This window comes from Apis laboriosa, unplaced genomic scaffold (assembly GCF_014066325.1).
Source record: "Apis laboriosa isolate Shangri-la unplaced genomic scaffold, ASM1406632v1 scaffold50_cov145, whole genome shotgun sequence".
Lineage (NCBI taxonomy): Eukaryota > Metazoa > Arthropoda > Insecta > Hymenoptera > Apidae > Apis > Apis laboriosa.
Genome location: NW_025223540.1, coordinates 681,554 through 703,809, shown reverse-complemented (window position 1 = coordinate 703,809; position 22,256 = coordinate 681,554). Strand labels below are relative to the sequence as shown.

The window sequence follows — 22,256 nt, the reverse complement described above, 5'->3', positions numbered from 1 at the left end:
TATTATTATACAAAGTGCACAACCAACGTAAATATGTTAAATGTGCGTATGCATCGATTTTACAATAAAACTAATTGTTGACTAATTTTATGATTTTTTTTCCCTCAAGAGAAATTCCCTAGAAATTAACTAAAATAACTAGAAATTTACAATTTTCGCTACGATTGAAGATCGATTAATTGTTTGCACAATTTGAGCAAATCTCATTTAAGGCCTTCACCTTTCTCTTATTCTTCTCGATAATGAAACATCGGCCAAGGTATATAAATATTCTTTCAATATAATTACTCTTCTATCTTAACTCTATTGGTTCTTTTCTATGGAAAATTCTTAAGCTAATCAATCTAATTGACTAAAAACCTGTCGCCCAATTAAGTATATCCTTCTATGTCTACTCGGCACTTGTATATCTAAAATCACGCAAAGCATGATTTGTTTGAACTTTAAAAGTGATTCCTTCGTCCTTCGGATAACCACTATGAGGATTTATTAAAAAATATTTATAGTATCTCGTGTTTGTTATCACTATAGAAACTCAAGCTTCACCGAATCCGCATTCTTCATGTAATTGTGCTTCTGACTTTCGAACAACTCCACCAGATGATTGACGAATTTCTCGTGGTATTCGTCGATCTGTTCTGTCGTAGGTTCCTCTATCTTTGGCAATTCCAATGGACTACCGACTGACAAGAGAGAGAAATTTAGAAAGTGTTATTAAAAAAATATAAAAAAATATTATTAAGTATATTTGTAGGTATTTTTTATTAAGTATTATTTCTTCTGAAATATTACTAAAAAATAAGTATTAAGAAAAGTATTAAATTATAAGTAGATATTATTAAGAAAATTTTTAATGCTACGAATTTGCTATAATATAAAAATTAATGCAAAATTCCTTTTTTTGTAATAAAAATTAACGTTCAAGAAAGATATTAATTATTATTTTCAAAATGGATTAATTCTGATTATAATTAATATTGAGTATTATGTCTGATTAAAAAACTCACCGACAACCGTGACTGGTTTCCGTCGCGGGATAATGCCAAAAGAATATTGGAAGAATCCTCGACCCTTCAAAAACACTGGCGCCAATCCGATCTTTTTACGAACATAATGCTGTATTCTTCTCATCAATGTGCCCTCTGGCCAATAATATTGATCGTATATATCTGTTTCTCCAAACGAGATGACAGGTACTAAGGGGGCCCTAAAACAAATAAATCAAATTATTAATTAAAAAATTTCAATTATCGATAGTTCATTTCATTATAAATGAACGATTTTAACACATTCATTGTTCAATATTATAGTACTGCTTTCTATTTTTTTAATCCATCACTATTAACGTTCATTTATAATAATGTTGTTAATTATGTTTTTAACTAAATTAAAAATTTATTCAATTTTCTTCTATTAAAATATAAAGAATATTTTTTAAGATTTTATATTAGTATCTTGAAGGATTTATTCGTATAATTTTCTTCTTTATAAAAAAATTATTTATTGTTATGTAAAATTCGATAATGCAAGTAAAAATAGACTATTGTTTATATAATATTATGTGTGATTTTAATATAATAAAAAATGAGCATTTTATATGAAAAAAGATGAAAAAATATACGAACTTTTGAATACAATTGAAATCAATAGGTCAAAAATTTATATTCAATGTTTAAGAAATTTTTAAAATTATCTTCATTAATGCAAGCATAGAACAAAAAAGAAGAATAATTCATAAATGATTATAAATGAATAACGCTGGATTTATTTATATTATTTTAATTACTTAATGGAAAAAAACCATCATCATTGTAAAATTGAATAGATTAAATGATATTTTATTTGATCAGATTTTATCACAATCAATCAATTAGGAATAATACTAAAATTTTGAACACTGAACGTATTAAATAAAAAATGTAAAAATTGATGTAGATAATAATCGGTTTGCGGCAATTTACTGCGATTTATATATTCCCCTCCTTTTTTTTTGATGATTATTTCTTCTTTTCGAATTTCAACGTCAATTTTTTTGACGAAGGATAAAAAATTGATGCAATATGTTAATGTAAATTATTTGATTAAAAGCAAAAATTTAGAAGAATTTAAAATACATTAGAACAAATATTAAGAAAACATAAGCAAATATTATCTGAAAATATTATTTCATTCAATATTTAAGTCAATTTACATTTGGATTGGATGCCAATAAAATATTTATTTTTCGTTTAATTGAAATGCAATAATTGTCAAAGATAATATTATTAAGTTATAAACAATATAAACTAAACATAAATTAACATTGGTGAAGCGAGACAGAAATAGAGAGCGACGATAATGTAACAGAGACAAAATGGTCTTACTCTAAATCCACCTCGTTTCGTCTAATGAAAACTTCAATTGCTTGCAACTTAATAAATAAATTATTATATTTTATAATAATAATATAACTTTTGTGTTTGTTTGGTTGAAAATCCTTCAAAGATATTCAATATAGCATAACATAATATAACACGTTTAATTTTATAGTTTAAAATCTAAAATTAATAATATTAAATAAAAATATTTATTTCTAATTATCCATTTTAAAAATCTATTTTCCCCGATCTTGAAAACAATATATTTTATTATTTCATAGTTGAGCGGCAGTGTATATTTCTAATAATGAATATAATGAATGTTTATAAAGTTGTCGCAAAAAATTTTCATAATTTTTTACGTGACTTTTTTTATATAATGTATATACTTAATTATGTTAATGTTAAAATATATTGATGGCAAACTGCTGCAAGCCGCTCGTTTGCATAATATTAAAAATTAAAATGACGTGCATTACGTTAGAAATCATTGTTTTCGTAAAATTCGAAATCATACTTCGTTTTTCTCACAAAGAAAACCACATTTTTATGATTTAGTACGAAATGAAATTCATATTAATATTAATATTATTACGAATATTATTATCTTTGTTATTTGCAATTTTTAATGAATAGTAAAATAAGAAAGATATACTTGGAACATCGTCTAAAGAAAAGACATATTTCGAATGTTTGCTATGAAAACTTATATGAGTGAGTTGTCATGTACAGTAACATGTTTATAACGATGAAAAAGATGAAATCTGATGTAATCTTTTTGATTTTAATTTTTATTTCATTTAAACGTGATTTTCTTTGAGAAGAAAATCATTTAAATATGATTTTTTTAATGATGATATTACTTTAATATATTATTTTTCATAAGTTAAACAAGACATTTTTTTCGTAACGTACGTCATGGTACTAAAATAGTACTAAAGCAGATAAATGTATGCACATATTTAATGTAGATTTTTTTTTTCAATATTCTCGCGAATTTGTAATACGAATCAATGTAAACATTGATAATTCTAACCCATGCTTCAGCGCAATCTTAACGAAGCCTTTTCTCCTTTTTAGCAGGATACGATATTTGCCCGGCTTACATTCCAATGATTCCCATGCTCCACCGATAACAAGAATGGTTGCTCTTCCGGTGAATGGTGCCTCGGGCTTCGTCGATAGCTGATGGATTAAACTTCTTTGGGAACTGCTGATACCGGCTACGTTTTTAAACAAAAATTAAAAATATGAGAAAAAAAAAAAAGAAAATTGAAAAAATTAAAAATACGAAAAAATTAAAAAAATTAAAATTCAAACGATTCAAATTAATTCAAGCTTCGTTTCAATGTAAATATTTTTAAATATTTTTTTTTCTTTTGATTTTTAAATAATTTTTTTACGCGAAAATATAATTTCTCTGGTTATGCAGACTTTTTATACACAGTTCCTTTCTTTTTCTCTTCAATTATTGATGATTAATTTTTTGTAAGAAAACTTAATTCAATATACAATATCAATAATTAACATGCAATATTTATCACTGAAATATTTGAAAATTAGAAATAAAATATTGAATCACCGATTAAAAATTGTATTAAATTAATTGATGCAATATGTTATAATAGTCATAATTATATTATGACTCATAATTTATCTGATTATATACATTGTTATCATTGAATTTCTATTAGCACATCTTGTGAAAATATTGAAATAAATATCTTAATAATCTATATTGACTTTTTCCTTTAATATTTTCTTAAACTGATAGACTTTATTTACAAAGAGGTTTGTAAATGAATAGATAATTTATGATACAAATCGAGGAAAAAATATACTTTACACTTATGCTTTTGAAATTCTTTTGAAACATTCAATAATATTTCATCAAGCAAAATAAAAGAAAAGAAACAATTTTAAGATAAAAAAGTAGTAATAAAATTCTATAAATTTTTATAAACTCTTCATAATTCATATATCATTGAAGTTATAATTCTATCTTTAAACAAAATTAAATAATGTGTTTTCTTTTATTTTGTTTCTAAAAAATATATAATCAAGAGGTTTTACGTTACACTTACTTGTTACGCCACATGCGTTAAAATAAAAATTTATTAATGATACGTACCGCCCATGTAGGCATATTCACGGAAGAACGGGATTTTAAAGTGTTGTTCCAGTATCACGACCCGGAAATCCAAACCCGGAAACACTTTTTTACAGTTGAGATGCTCCGTTCCGAATGCGCCGAATACTCCTGTGGACAGAATTCCATGTGGAAAGCTGCAGAATAAATACGATTTGGTCGGATCCAGGTCGGTAGTTTTCACTAATTTTATAGGGAAATAGTTGCAAAAGTAACGTTGCCACGCGTTGCCTCTCATCAATCTTGTCCATCGTTCGCTGAAACAGAGAAATCGAAAATTCGTGATGCATTTTAATTATAATGTGTAATGGATAGACGTGCAAAAGGATGAAATAAGAAACGAAGAAATATTGTACGATTATTTTTTAATAGTGAACGAATTTTGCCTCTTATCTTTCAGTATAAAAAATAATTTTTTTAACATAAACTTAAGATGTTGAAGTTTTTATTTTTATTAAAGAAAATATTTTTATTATAAATTTAATAAATACTATTAACAAATATTACTAATTATAGAAGATGACTTTTTATTTTAATTAAAAGAATGATAAAAAGAAATTTTATCTCTACTATTATATTTCTCTTTAGATTCTTAACGATATATATCACGATAGACTAAGAGAATAAAGAAATTTTAATTAATGTGAAATATTGAAATTTCATTTGCATAGATCAATATCCAGGATATTAATAAAAATTATATTAAAAATTATATATTTTAATAAAAATTAAATATATGAATACTTAAAAATTGATTTTATTTCATAATTTAAGTGAAATTTATAAATTAATTATGTTAATTTTGATTAATTTAAATATTTATTTTAAATAATATTACATGGAATTAATCGATTTAATAAAAAATATATTAAATAATTGATAGAAAAATATATTAAATAATTAAAATTTTATCACACAGGCAATTTCAGAAAAAATTCTAAATAAAAAATTTAATTCTAAATAACAAATTTTAATTCTATCTATTCTATAAATCTTCTATATAAAATAAACTATTCAATTAATAATTCAAAAACATTATTAAACGTTTCGATTTTTATACAAATTTACTTGCAAATTTAACGTAAAAAGGATTTTATCGATTACTTATCTAAATTAAATTTATTAAACGATAAGATCGCAAATCATGCACAGGATATCTAATTAGAAACCAACGAATTTTGTCAACACATTTAAGATATCATTTTGAATAAAAAATATTAGATATACAATGAAATGATTCTCAATTTTTATTTTTAAAATGTAGTGATACAAACGGTAAATAATCAAATGGATTTAAAGTACTCAACTATTAACGATTGTTTATTTATTTATTGCTTATTTATCTTTATTTATAATTATATTTTATATTAATTTAATTAATGATAATCTCTAAAAAAATAATCCAAAAATTCAATCGTATTCATCAATTAAAAAATATTTCATCATATAAAAAAGTGTAAATTAATTTATATATTAATATATTATATATTATATATTATATATTATATATTATATTATTATATATTATAATATATTAATATATTATATAAAATCAATTTATATTGATTTTAAACGAAATATAAATATTAAAAATTAAATAATACATCTATTTATCACTTTATTATTCTCGAGAACGAGAACATATGAGAAAAATGACAGTGTTTGCATATATATAGTTTTTTATTCAGAATAACTTTTCAAATATGTTACAAAATGGAATTATCTGAAACATTTTATACAGAATATCCCGTAACTAATGATAAAATTCGATAAAGAGTGACACATAAAAGAATAAATTAAAAATATAGAAAAATATAGAAAATTTTATTATTTAAAATTCGAATAAATTAAAAAAATTTTCAAGTATAAGTTAAAATGGTTATTTTTAGATTTAAGATTTTTAAATCGATAGGAGATAATTTGATATATGAAGAAAAAGATAAAAAAAAAATATAGAATAAATTTTTTTCATTTAAGAATTAATTTTTGATAAAGAATGAATTTGAAAATTGCAAGTATATATATAATTTCGATTGAAATTGATCGAAAAAATGAAGATTTAAGCGATTAAATTTATATATATATTTAATATATATATAATATATTTTTTATTTATTTTTACATTTAGTAGTAATAATAATCACTTATCGATAGTTCATTTTTATCCAATCGAAATTAATCAATTTCATTTGATTAATTCGTATATAAAAAATTTTCAAATTTGAAAAACAAGTTTCAAATCAAATCTATATTTTCAATTTATTATTTCATGCAGAATCATACTGAGATACGAGTGGAAAAATTAAAAGAAATCGTAAACGTAGAATTTACCTTCTGCCGCCTTTATTACATGTATCCCAATCGTAATACATCCAAATTGTGTAGAGCAGCACGAAATAGCGTGTGATTTTTGAGTACAATAGAAGATAAGCAAAAAGAAGATAACCCATTAAATCTCCTCCGCTTAGAAGAATAATCCATAACGCAGCAGAGAGCGTTTCTAATCTTCGTTTCAATGGTACGTTCAACGGTGCGAATTCCACGCCAAGGATCTTCATCGTTTTTCTTATATTTTTCTCCTCTTATCGTGACATCAAAGTAGTTGTTCTGAGGTAGCTAAAAATAAATCATTAGGTTACTAAATGATTTAATTCTAATGATATACCTGAGCTATGAAAAAAAATAGTAATTTTGAAATAATAATGAATTTTTTGTATTGTTAGCATTGAATCTTGTTTTGACAAATGATAAATAATAATAAAACATGTTTATTCGTATGTAATATTTAATAATTTAAAAAAAAATAATAAAATATTTATTGTTTGTAGATAAAATATAAGTGAATACAAATGTGAATAAAATATAAGTGAATACAAATGAGAAGAGCAGTAATTGTATATTAAGTATTTTTCCTTAAAATGATGATGGCATGAAAATTTATCTCAATTTGCTACAAATATGTTCTTTACGTAGTTATATGTTTATTATTTTTTTTCATAATTTAATTTTTATGATTGATAGATATAGATAGTTGACAATTTCAACCATTGTATGTATTCTTATTTTTTGTGTAAATATTTATTTCAGTTTTATTAATATTTTAATTATTTTTCAAGATTATTAAAAAACAAGATTAAAATTGAACAAAATTATTATTTATTATTGATAACATTTATTTTATTTTTATTATAAATAATTATTATAAATAATTTTAAATTTTTTCAGAATTTTTTTTAAAAATTTAAAATATTGAAAAAATTTGAAATGAATAAAATGGATGGCAAGATACTAAAATATTAATAACAAGTAAAGTATTATAAAACGTTAAAATATTTATAATGTTTAAAATATTGATTAAAATTACTTAAATAATCATTAATGTTATGATATTTATTAGTAAATAATCATAAATATCATAATATCATCTTAATTATTAAAATTAATAATAAACTATTAAAATTAATAATTTGCTTTGTAAAAAGTTAATTAATAATCATATATAATATAAAATTTAAAAATAAAATATAAAAAAATAAAAAACTTTTCAGAAATTGAAAAAAAATTATTTGATTTTTAAATGATCAATTTATCATTTTAAAATATTTTACATTATAAGTATCATACATTTTTCAAATTTTTCGTTGCACGTATCTTTATGTCATCGCGACGCTCCAAGAATAGAGATATATGTGTGTATATATATATATATATATATATATACATATACTAAGTACACAAATTCGATGGACATAACTGTGCATCGTATGATTCTTTGACATTAGGAGAAAATCATTAACCTTGGTTATTCTGCCCCTTCTCCAAATTTTATACCTGAAATGATTCCGGTCGGACTACTTTGCTGCCAAGGCAAGTTCTAATGGCACTCTTAACGAACAAGGTCAACATTGGACTCGAAGAAAATGTAGTACGACATATGCTCTTCGAACAATGTACGATTATTTATAGAAACTAAGCACGAGAAAAGAAATAGACTCGGTTCGTTCGATTGGACCAATTTTATCTTTGTTTGCCATGTCTATATATCTTGGGAAAAATAAATTTTTAAAATAAATGATTTCTAATAAATAGAATGAAATCATTTATTTCTTTGTACGACATTGGATTTCGCAAATAAACTTCTCTTTGAAATAATAATTAAGAAATAATATTTCAAATTTTGATATTAACTTATACAAATACTATTTTAAAACGAAAATTCACTAAAAAAAAAAAAAAAAAGAAAATAATAGATATCTATTTCAAATAATGTTTTAATGTAAAAGCGTTTTCATATACGCATGCATTTGTATCGATACAATGAAGAAGCATACTTCTGTTTTCTAATTTTTGACTGTGTATCAATGTCATATGCACGCGTTGATGATTATCTTCTCCAGACACAGTCTAGAGATGATGCATACGCAGATGCAATATATTTAAATTGCGTTTAGAGTTTTCTTATTCGTTTTCTTAAAGTCTTTTTACAACGAATAATAATTCATTTCATCTATAATTAGATCTATTTATTCTTTATTAGGGCAGGGCATCATTCATCATTATTGTTTGTATTATTTCTGTTACTCATTTTTTTTAAACTTATTGAGCATTATTATATAAAATATATCATATAAAATAATAGCTTTATTGACGATTATTTACATGTATAATTTGATCACATATATTGCAAATATAATAGTAGAAACAGTGATTATTATGATATGACTGATTCTGATATTCATGTTATCAATACTTGTGAATCTATGAATTTTCGATCTGATATCAATACAATATCAAAGGCAAAAATATTGAAGGGAATGAATATATCTGTTTGATATCTAGACGAAAAAATATTAGATAATATTACAGATATTAAATGAGTATTGATCTTTGTGAAGTATCAAATGGATTGATTCAATACAGTATTGGCTTGATATTGAATGAAAAGGAATCGGTATCGATAATCGATACCAAATATTTAAAATTTTGATACGTATCAATACTTTCTAGTGAATGCTTTGATATTCAATTGAATCGATAGTATCATTAATAATATCGATATTAATACTATTATTGGTTATACGTGTGAACAGTGATCGAAATAAAGTAATCAATGATGATATGACGAAGAACTCCTTTCTCGATCTCGATTCTGAATCTTTTTTAAATCTCAATATATCTGTACGCAATGCTGGACAATTTTAATTCCATTCATAATACTTTTTATTTATTTATCTAATAAATAAATGTTCTTTGTCTCTTTATCTTATCTAACTGGGGCAATTATTGTGAATTTATCACGAAAAAATTCTATAATTTTACTATATTTTAATATCGCAAATGTAAATTACTTTATGGAATTTGTGTAATTGCATTGATGGAAAGAAAAAATAAAAAAATCGATTGAAATATATTTTAAAATTTAAGTATCATATTGACTATTTACTGACATTATTGTTACATAAATTATTAAATCTTTCATAGATGTGATTTTTTTTTAGAAAAGGGTGTAAAGAGTTTAGATGTTTTAAAGATATGTACTTATTTATTATTATTACAGTATAAAAATTTTTCATTCATATAGCATGTAATTTTATTTCATATTATATAATATGTATTATCAATATATTTGCATTTAGATAAGCAATTTAAAAAGAAAAAATAATAAAAAAAAAATCTGAAAGAAAATATATATGAAATACAGAAAAAGAATATATATAATTGTAATGATTTGGACATTTTAATTAATACTGTCAATGTTTTTTATTTATAATTTTACTTATTAGATTATAATTTATTTTATATTATTATTTTATATTATAATTTTACTTATAAATTCATTTTTAATTAATTAAAACTTATTTTAATCATTTAAGTTATTCTTGTACAAATTCGTAACATTTGATTAAACGTAGTAATATTTTTTCTTATTTTGGAATTCCATCATTTCTTAAGTTATATTTTTTTCTTGACATAATTTTTTATGTTATAAGTGTTACTAATTTATTATTATTAAGTTTATTATTAATAAAACAAAATTATTAATTAATAAAAAAAATAGTATACATAATTGGAATAATAACAATAAAAAATATAATTCAAAAAACAAAAAATATGTTTATTCAAATGACGAAAGAATATTTTTTTTCTATAAAAAATTAAAAAATTTATAATTTTATGTTAAATAAGTAATTGACAAGTTTCTTTAAATATTTATTTATTTATTATTAATATGGTATTTTATTATCGAAAAATAGAATACATTAATTTAAAGTTCATTATTCAGAAAATCATATTATTGCGTTTAATCAAGATTGTCGCAGATTGTACAATTCTTAATGTATTCATAGAATATTTTTGGAGACTTGATTCTAGAAATCAAAAAAATAAAAATTGTTATATAAAAATATCGATTGAAGCTCATTAAATTAAAAACAGTTGAAATTTGTATTAGATGAAGCGAGATAGCTCTGTCTTTGTCATACCATCATCTTTCTCTATCTTTCGTCTCAGTTTATATAATATATACTTAAATTTCTTATAATTTAATAAATGGATTCAATCAATCGATATTTTTGTATATCAACTTGTGTTTGTTTTGACTTTTAGAATCTTCTACTCTTCCACAAATATATTAATACTGTATATAATTCATAATTATCCTGATTTCTATTTACATTTGTTGCTTCATTAAAATATACTATATCTTTGAGAATAAATTGCAATCTGCATAAATTTTTATTAAAATTATAATGCATTTTTTTGTATTTGCAAAAATTATTTATGCATTTATACATACATAATTAATCTTATATAAGATATATAAATCCATTTTATTACGTTATAGCATAGGTTTTTTATAATAATATTTTTTTTAGTAACTAAGAACGTACAAATTATGAAAGTAGAAATTATATGAAAAAAATTTATATACTCATTTTTGGAAAAGAAGAATTTAAAATTCTGAAATTTTTATTTGATAAATCAACAACCTTTATTTGAAATTTTAATAATAAACAAATAAATTCACGAGTTGAAATTTTATTGATCAATTACTGCTAATCAGCAGCAATTTAATTTAATAGAAAAAATGCATAAGATAAGAAATTTAGTTTAGAAATTACTAGAAATTATTAGAAATGTTTATAAAATAATATTTTACATTTTATTTGTTAGAAATATCTTTTAATGAATAACTAAAAATTTTAATTGACAAGAAATATTTGTTATTGAGATATATAATAATAAATTATAATAATAATTTTTATGTACATATAATAGCATTTGTATAATATGTACAATATTCTATATATATAATTTTATAAAACAAATATATAATAAAAAATTTATAAAATATATTTAATAAAAATTTCAGAAAGAAAAAAATTACCAATTCACAGTTTAAATATCGATATAATTAATATTTTAAGAATTGTTGCATAGTTACAGAAAATATGTGAGATATATATAGATATATGTGAGATATGTGAGATATATGTTAATTTTTCAACAATATATTTTTCTTAGGATTTAATAAAAAGAAAAATGAATTTAATAATTTTGTTTAAGGAAAAAAAATCGAAATAATTTAAAGACATTTTTAAGACAAGAAAAAAGAAAAACAATTTGTATGAAGAAATGGTTAGATTATTTCTTTTTTTATTTTAACCATCAATTTCTGAGAAATTTTTCGTATATTAGATTTTTTAATAAACTATCCTTCATACTTAATCACCAACAATGAGGAAGTAATCATAATCATTATCGAACGACCATGCAAAATCTCTTGCAACCTGACCTAATCTCATGCAAGCTTATTGAAGCGACACCGAAAAGTTTCTGTTCTCACTCAATGTATCTCCTTTTCAACACGAAAATCAATTCAAAGCACCAAGCTATTAAATTCTCCTTAAAACTTTGCCCTGACAAACAATTTCGTAATATCATCACCATCCACCTACGCGAAACTTTCATTAATTGATTAAAAAATTGGTTATCGATTGATTGAAAGTTTTAATTTGATGGATTAATAAATAGTAATATCTTTTAAGGGCTAATGAATTATTTACACATGGTGAATAAATTATCGATTAAATTGTCATTTTAAGTTAATGTGTCTTCGTGATTAATATATCATAATTAATATATTTAATATATTTAATTTGTTTATAATTCTTTAAAATTATATTAAATAATGTAGAGATATTTCGATTTAGAAAATTTGATTTTCATTGATAATAGAATTGATAAAAGAGTTGATAGAATTAGAAATTGAGAAATTATTTCTGTGGAATTATTTATTTGAATATTATATGAACTAAATAAATTAATTTAATCGATGATCAAATAACAAAAAAATTATTTTAAATGATAATTAAATAATTAAATAATTCTAAAAAAAATCATATGTTTGTATAAATAAAATAATGTATTTATTTGAAAAAAATACCTATCTAAATATAATATATCATAATATGATATATCATTCAAATAAAGAAATTTTTAACATTAATAGGAATATATTTAAATATTATATCATGATTACATTATAACTTAATACATGAAAAAAAGAAAGAAAGAAAGACATGAAAATAAAATACGAGAATAAAATATTTATGATAAAAATGCGGCATTTGAAAAAAATTTAATTTTATCTTATTTTGGCTTCTATCAAAAATAAGATTATAATTTAATATTAAATTTTCCATTTAAATTTTAAATATATAAAGTTGGTCAATATAAATTTGATTGATAAATGAGAATGAGAAATTATTTACTATGAAAGTGGGACATTTTCTTCTATATTCCGTCTATATTATAGTTGAAATAGTAAAGTTCTGACATTATACATAGAAATGATTAAAAGATGATTTTATTTTAGAAATTATTTATTTGTTTTAAAGCTTAAATGTTTCATACAAAGATTGTGAATTTTATTTAAATTATTTAATTTTTTTATTACTATTAAAGATACTGTTTCTTAAAAGTGAAATTCTATTTTTATTATTAAAAATTATTGATTAATTGCTTCAAATAACGAAAGTAAATTTATTTATCAATAGATACTTTGCGATAACATGGTGATATAATATCAGATAGTGATACAAAACGTTATATAAATCATTAAAATTGATATTATTTTATGTTTTAGAAAACGTATTTTAAAAAATCTTAAAAGTAGGAAACGATAACGATTTAGATAAAGAAATTAGATATTCAAATGAAAGATAAAGAAAAAGAATTATAGAAATTAAATTATCAGAAGAAAACGACATTTTAGGTGATATGATAATCTGAGATTTATAATATAATAAAATAATAATGAAAAAAATATTTGAAAAAATAAAATATAATGACAAAATAAGGAAAATTAGCAAATAAGAATATTACGCAGAAAAAAAAAATTATAAAATTATTCCAATCAGAAAATTTATGAATGAAAGAATATTGTTCGAAATATTACATAAAACTTATTAAAAAAACGTAAAAATATTTTTGAAATTTTAAAATATGGCAGATTTTTATAAATAAATATTTTTTTACTTACTTAAATATTCTATGATATGGCAAAATGTCAAAATATAATAAAAAAATTCAAAAAATTTATGTTTATAAATATTATTTAATATTTCTATATTTCTATATTTCTATGCAAATATTTTAATATATAACAAATTTATTTATAATATAATTTATAATATATAACAAATTTTTTTTAATTTTTTAATATTTCTAAAAGACAAATTGATCACATTTTGATAACAAAAGAAAAAATATGAAATTAAGTTACACTTTAAATAATTTTTATTTTTCCGTTACAAACAGATTATTATATAAATTTTTTTATCAAAATATAGTACACATAAAAAACTTATATTTAAAGTTTTAAAAAATTTTTTATAAAAAAATTATTTAATTTAATTTATTTATTTTTTATTTTTAATTTAAAAATGTTTTTAAATTTATTTTGATTTTGAGTATTTTTCTTCTGAAGAATTTTTCTTATTTAGAATTTCATTATTTTATAAATATTCTAAAATATATATGTACACATCTTATCTCCTTAGTTTTTATTTTGAACTAATAACTATTTTTATTGTAGAAATTATCTTGAATTTTTGGCAAGATTTATAATTGATCAATAAAAAATTTGTTTCAACATCTCTATTTGTTTTAAAATAAAGGCTTATTAAGAATTTAATAATTATATTTACATTTTTTAAAAAAATAAATAAAGTTTTATAAGTTTTATTGAATTATTTCTAATCAGAGTTTTTAAAATTCAGTTGAAGTTTTTTTCAGTCATACCATTCATATTGCTTTTTTCATTCACGATAAAACAATTTTACGCGTCTGATTTCATCAAAAAAGTTCAATTTCATTAATGAAAATATCGAATTCTTTTGTTAAATATTTTAAAAAGCTTATTATTTCTTTCCATTGTATTTTTTTCTAAAGCAATACTCATGAAAAAAAACAGTAAAATCAAAATAAATGTATTGAATGCAGTAAAAGATCCATAAAAATTTAAAAAATTGTAAGAATTGTAAGAATAAAAAAATTGTAAATTGTCGAAGAAATAATACTTTTATTATAAGAAAATATTATTATTAACTTTACGATTTCGATTAATGCTGAAAATTTCTATTGTTAACTGGATCATTTATAAAAAAAAAAAAAAGTGAATGATTATCATTTCTATCCCGGAAAAGAATACTTTATATTAAGATAATCGTAGATATTTATAATGATGTGACACAGCATGTTGCGATTTAATTGAGACATATCATCCCACACATCATAATCTTCAAATATTATTTCATTATATTTGAAGATTTCATATATATTCATATTATAAATATAAAAGTTTTTTGATAAAAGTCATTCAAAAAATACAAAATAAAAAAAGCACATGCACATGTATATATTTAAAAAAAATATAATTCTTTTAAAGGGTTGAAAAAAATATTTAAAAATGACAAAAATTAAAAAGAACAAAATACAAAATCAATAGACAAACTCTATAAGAACTTATTATTAATTAATATTTTTTGTATCTAAATCATAATCCACTTTAAATATCTCATCATCTCTCAATAAATCTGAATAAATATTGCATTTAACTACATTAAATTAAATATACACAACAACAAATAAAATAAATATTTCATAACACGTTTTCCACGAGGTAAACAACATTTAATGAAAACTGACTTGAAATATAAAAAATACTCAAGACTCTCGAAACGTGTGATGAATATCTGTCGACCCACTCAATCACCAAAATAGACAATACATATAACACGAGTGACATCCGTAGGCAAGCGTTCCCTAACGCTTACCTGTGACCACGATGAAGCCTGTTTCCATTTGCAGACTCCAAAAAATTTCCAACGCCACCGGTCGTCCCTCGTGCACTGATCTCCGGCGTCGGTTTTTTCGAGTCCAAGTTTATACAATGGTCAGGACGAACGAAGAGCACAGGACGAGGTGGAGGAAGGTGAACGCTCGCGACGAAATGCTCGGCTCAACGTTACAGTGTTCACTGGCTCGGCGCCTTGCGAGACGGACGGAAGAGGCCCGCGTGCGTGAACGTAACGCGGCATACAGCAGCACGCGGCTGAATCAATGAAGGGAGAGGAGGCATATATGTTCTCTCTGTCTTTCTCTCTCTTTCTCTTTTTCTCCGTAGCATTGGTAGGCCGCGCGCTGTTGAAAAATTGATGCTGCCCGATGCAGTTTTATGTTATGCTCTCTTCTCGATCGATAATCCGTGGATCTAGCTGATGAGACGAATAGACGGTGAAGATTGCAGATTTATGGAGGGCGGATAGAGGGCGCACCCTATTTATGGAAAAGAAGAATCTTTTCTACTTATATTGTGTTATACTTTTATTTTGAAGATGTTACGTATAAGTACTTACGAAAGTATTTACGAATATACTTTTTATAGAAAAATTTTATGAATAGCGTCATGCTAAACTTTATGAAGTATTATTAGCATTATATGCGAGATTAAATGCGGGTAAAGTTTGAAATAAATGTGAAAATATATATATATATATATGTATATGTAAGTTGTAAAATGTTTATTATTAATATAAATATTTTGCGAAAGTTACAAAAGTATTTAAATAATTTAATCGATGTTGTATTAATGAATGTTATGATGTTATTTTAATATAATTGTATTTTATTATTCAAATTTTATTATTGAAATTAATAAAATTTTATATAATAGATCTTTAGCATTAATTATAATTTTTTATCTATGTTTTTAAATATTTTATGACGTCTATGAAATATATAATAAGTATATTATATCTTATTATAATTTATATTATAATAAGATTTTATATTATAATTTTAAATTTCATTCAAATTTTGTATATAATCTTGATAATTGAGCTTTTATTTATGATGATAATGATATGATATTAAAGTTAATTAAAGTCTATTAAAGTTTCGTATAATATATTATATTTAATTTTTCCATAGCAAGTTTTCATATATTTGTGAATTTTAAAAACTTCAAAAATTAAACGTAGGTGATAGATTTTAATTAATTAAATTACATTTTAATTAAGAGTTTTTTATTAAATTAGAGATTATTTAGACTTGTATTAAAAAAGTATGTGGTTAATAAATATTGTAAAGAATATATGATACATATATTAAATATATATTCATAACTTTATTCCTGTAATTTATGATAATATAAATATGAAAATATAGTAATTGAATTTTAATAAAGAATATTTCGTATTATGTTATTTTAATATATAGATAATTCCAAGTTTTACAAGTATCTTTTTTCGATTTTTTGGAAGAGAATGTTGAAAAAGTTTATCAAAAGAAACTACTTTCGAATTCGAAGAAATTAAAAATAATTTTTTTTTAAATTAAAAAAATAGAATTAAAAGATGAAAAAATATAAGTTAAAAATTAAACAAATATATCGAATTAAGGAATTATGAATTAAACATCTTATTAACAGTATTTATTTTTTTATGAACGAAAATTTTTTAACAAAGAAATAAGTTAGTCTTGTGCATACAATATTTTTATAATTTTTTTTTATAAATTCAATAAAAATTTTTCAATTAAATTTTTTACGAAATGCCTTATCAAAAACTTTTTACAATAAGTTTAAACTAAATTCTTTAAATTTGAATTTTTACTTCACTGATATAAATAACGCCAGCGATAAGATAACTTTACTCTTCTTCCGTATCTTTTCATGAACCAGCAAAATGTCTCTTATATTGTATCATCATAACCATTAAAAGTTTTCCATTTTTTTATTATTTTTAAATAATTTCAATGATGACATTCTTTAATAGACAATTTCCTTTTTACTTTGAATATTACTAGTTCTATAAATATCAATTTACCAATCTAAAATTATTATTTATTCAATCAGAATAAACATTCATGATTTACGTAACTTCACTGAATATAAATTCACATTACTCATCACATGTGCGTATCAAATAAATCTTATCTTTTTAATATTTGGACATGAATTGGAAACGAATCACAAGAAACAATAATTCTGTTGAAACAATAAGTTTTATTGCTCGATCTATAAAAAAACAGATGAAAGGGCAAGGTGTGCACCTGTTAGAGGCCGTGCATCGGCACCGAGAGAAAAATATATACCTTGATTAATTAGAATCTATTACCATCGCGACAACAATTATAATTAGGTTAACCAGTATATCGTAATACGCGTATACAACGTATACATACAATAATGCACGTATAATTTCCGAAGCTTCCGATCTCGTCTCTCACCGGGTTGAGATTTCACGTTTGGTAAAAAATCTTTGTTTAGAAAAAGAAAAACGTAAAACATATTCGTCCCCTTAATCGAGATTTCGACGATTCTCGAAAGAAGGAATTACGGATAAATAGAAATTCGCAAGAAATCGCGTGTAAATCGATTGAAATTATGAATGCATCGAATGAAAATTATGAATCCGCCATTTTTCCAAAGAACGATAAAAGAATTAGGTTATACATTTATGTATATATATATACTTTTTCTCATATAAAATTCAGCTTTAATAATGCGTTCAACGATTAATCCTAATAATAGCAAAATTTTGCGATTAATGGAAACGCGGTTAACAATTAATTTCAGCACGATTAATAGAACAATATCGCTTCTAATTTGTCTCGTTAATTGATCTACGCGATGATTTATCGTATCGAAATTTTGATTCTGTGATAAAAAAAAATAGATGAAAAACTAGTGAGAATAATTTTTCCTCTTCCGAAAATATTACTTTTCTCTTTTCTTTTTTTTCTAATAATAAAATATACAACAAATTTTCTTAAAAATAATTTTATACATTTTAAACTCAATTTCTTTTTTCAACGAAAATTCTTATAATAAATTTTCACTTTTGTATTTGTTTCTCTATTTTGCCTCGATTCAATTCTTTAATCACTTGTTTAACGAATTACAATTGGAAATATATTATTGTGAGACGTGATACGGCATCGATCCCGACGCCTATGACTGTGCACGATCATAAAAGTTCGGAAAATAAACGTCTCAGGATCCTAAGATGGACAAAACACTACCGTCACACACAGTTTTACAAGCTCTTCATCATTCGATTTGGCCGTTTTTCGTTTCGTAGCTCTTAAAAGCGAGGGAACAACGGGTTTCGATTTAATTTCTTCTTCTTCTCTCTCTCTCTCTCTTTTTTTTTTTTTTTAAATCTAAGCCATAGATTATCTTCTATAAGCGTAAAGCCTAATGTTCGGTTGTCTATTTTAAAGTCCTATGCAGTTCAACATTTGTAGCTCATATTCTTCCTCTCAAGATATTTCTTCATAAAGAATTCTAAGAGGATGAGGGCTATAAATTTCTATTACTTTTCTTTTTTTATTTCATGAATCTTAGGCATCCAGATCTCTTATTTTTTTACAATTAATATCCACGCTAGAATTTTTAATTCATCAATCTACATTGTTTTGAACATTAAATATTGTAAAATTATTTGTTTTATCGTTGTCTAATTAAAATCAGATTAGGACTTTGAAATAGATCCGGATAGTATCTCAGCCCCCGCTAAGCACGCATTAATTGAATATTGTCACAAATCTTTGCCTTATCTACGACATTCACAAACGCTGCACCAACACGGTTACACGATCGCGACAATGGCAACGTTCGATCGTCCAAACTGTACTCCAACAATCGATAAGCTATTTTTTCATTTTCAACAAACGGTGAGAAGGATGTTTGGACGACGCGTTGCGAGACGATTGGCTACTTACTATAAACGATTGTCAGGGACGGACAGTGAGGTCGTTCAACGTAAAACGTCGAAAATAATTGTCACGTGCACGGCCGATCGACCACGAGTGACTTAAGATTTCATATCACGCTCAAGTCACTTGTGTCCTGTAATTTAAAAAGAGGTAAACTTGAAACTTGATAGAAGATAATTATTTCTTAGTTTCCATTGGTATCTCGTAATTCTTCGTAGAAATATTAAAGAACAATCAATCGAGGAGAATACAAAAAAAAATGGACAACAAAGATGATACTTTGATAGATAAAAAAAATGCAATTTTTTGGTAAGCATTGAAAGTAAAAAATTCGAATAATAAAATAAAATGCATCCAATAGGATACGAATATTTTCCTATGTGATTTTTTTTATCATGGAAGAAAAAATGCCGAGTAAATAAAACGATCTTCCGAATGAGATAAACGATTATACCCTTTCATTCCACACATTTGTTTCAACGAAACGCTATTCTCTAACGCTATTCTAACGTCAATGAACATCACCCAAATACAAGTAAAAAGTAATAAAAAGATATCTCAACGATCAAGCATACTCGGGTTATTTGGGGGTTAATAATAAATGTAAAATTATAATATATAGATACATGATACGATCAATTAACCCATTGTTCTTGGTTAGTTAATCAACCAAAAGCCGTCAAGGATTAGACTAGATTTTTGGATGATTTTGATTCGAATTAACTTTGACGAGAATGAAATGACGCGAAGAAAATCCGAGAGGAATGGGCTAATTGAATAATGATCTACGAACGCGATATCGTCACACTTTATTTTTTTCGCCTAAAAATGCTTAACAACGAGTATAACGATTCTGTCCCACGAGATATATACATACATGTGTATATACACGTACATATGTATGTATACAGATTGCGAGAAAGCTCTTAATGTTTATTGCTTCATCTAATCTATAGTTAAATCGCGAGTACGACCTCGGCACTTAGCCATTGAATTTCTCTGGGATTTATCGTTTCGATGATGAATCGATCGAATGTATTTGCAATTCTTCTCAATCTCAATGGAACAACTTGAAAATAACATCCTTTGATTCATCATTAAATTTGAAGCTATACACATATATATATATATATATATGTATATATATATGTATATGTATTTATATTATGTACATAACGAGTACTTAACGTTAATCAGTTCTAACACGTTGGATTAAGCGGATCCACGTTAATGAACCGAAGCTGTAGCGCCACGGAAGGAACCAGCCACTCTCTATTATTATTATTTCTCGTTAGCCGAGTACATTAGTCGTAACGATAATATTCTTCATCTTTTTTAATCCATTTTTCTTTATTTCTTTGTCTCTTTCTTTTTTCTTTTTTTATCGAAAAATACTGCACGCCAACGACCGCGACTCCGTTCATCATCGACGTGACATAATAAAATACAATAATCGAATAGACGATTATATAATTCGCTATACAACGACGGATAAGAAAATAACAAAAAAGCGATCGACATTATTATTAAGCCGTCATTTTAATTCTTCATCCCCTCTCATCCCTCTAAATCCGAATCGAATAGCTAGCTATTTATTTAAGAACAACAAGATCCCACGCTCCGTCGTAACAACGAAGACGAGAATACTGATTATTGGTGTTTTGGCAGCCGATATCCGCGCAGCACGCGAAATAACAATCTCCTCATCCTTCTCCCGATCGATCCTCTTCGCAATTCTGCGTTACGCGACATCGCGTCCAACGTCGACACACAACGTAAGAAACTTCCCTCGTAGGTGGACAAGGAAGAAATCTCTTTCCCTTTCCTCCAGACAATTGATGATTGATGAAAGAAACAGGTGGGCAGTGGTTTCTTGATTTTTCAACGATCGATCAATTGTCGCATCAAGCACCCGACTATTCTTCATCCTCCAAGCGTTTGTCGCCTCTCGTCTGTCACCACCAGGCACTTTTTCCCGCTCTCGAGAAGCCGATTCTGTCTCTGATCGATCGAAGCAACGCATCTTCTGAGACAGATGGGAGTCGTCGGAATCGACGTGATCGTGTCGAGCTGGCGGAAACGGCATTACGAGCGTCGTTACAGACACCGTACTATCGAGTGGAACGATCGATCCGACTGCTTCGTTCTGTCCAGTGCTTCGCAGGCTGGGAGGCCGGGTCGGAGAGTTACGTGGACGTCGATGGCGACGGAGAGATTGGGTCTGGTTGGTAATACCTCATTCCGTTTATCTGGAATATTTCAAGTTTTTGTAGTTTGATTTGATGATGAGCTGCTTTTTCTTTTTTTTAAATCATATTTTTTTAAGTGGTAACTTAACTAGATCTCGATTTAGTGGCGAAGTTTTCTTTCTGTTTTTAAAGAAGAAAAAATATTGCATTTTAACAGAAAGAAAAATTCTTCAATTCTTTGTCTTTTTGCATTTTTTAGTTTTTAATTTTACTTGA

At 24.2% G+C, this 22,256-nt stretch overlaps 2 protein-coding genes across 3 annotated transcripts in view; both read right to left on the bottom strand.

Moving 5' to 3' along the window:
* Position 1: 1 nt before the first annotated feature.
* On the bottom strand, positions 2–16,104 carry LOC122717430 (2-acylglycerol O-acyltransferase 1-like). The gene is made up of 6 exons (XM_043941479.1): positions 15,846–16,104; positions 6,838–7,122; positions 4,489–4,763; positions 3,394–3,580; positions 1,008–1,207; positions 2–683 (listed from the first exon to the last, which is right to left on the bottom strand). Exons 2-6 carry the CDS (start codon positions 7,062–7,064, stop codon positions 526–528), a joined length of 1,047 nt encoding a protein of 348 aa, XP_043797414.1. The 5' UTR covers positions 7,065–7,122; positions 15,846–16,104; the 3' UTR covers positions 2–525.
* A 1,952-nt stretch (positions 16,105–18,056) lies between these two features.
* The window catches only part of LOC122717428 (protein GDAP2 homolog), a 91,208-nt gene continuing 87,008 nt past the window's right edge, over positions 18,057–22,256 (bottom strand). For both annotated transcript variants that reach the window (XM_043941473.1, XM_043941474.1), the window contains exon 12: positions 18,057–22,040. In XM_043941473.1, coding sequence (XP_043797408.1) covers positions 21,978–22,040 — 63 coding nt within the window. In that variant the 3' untranslated portion in view covers positions 18,057–21,977. The remainder of the gene's footprint in view (positions 22,041–22,256) is intronic.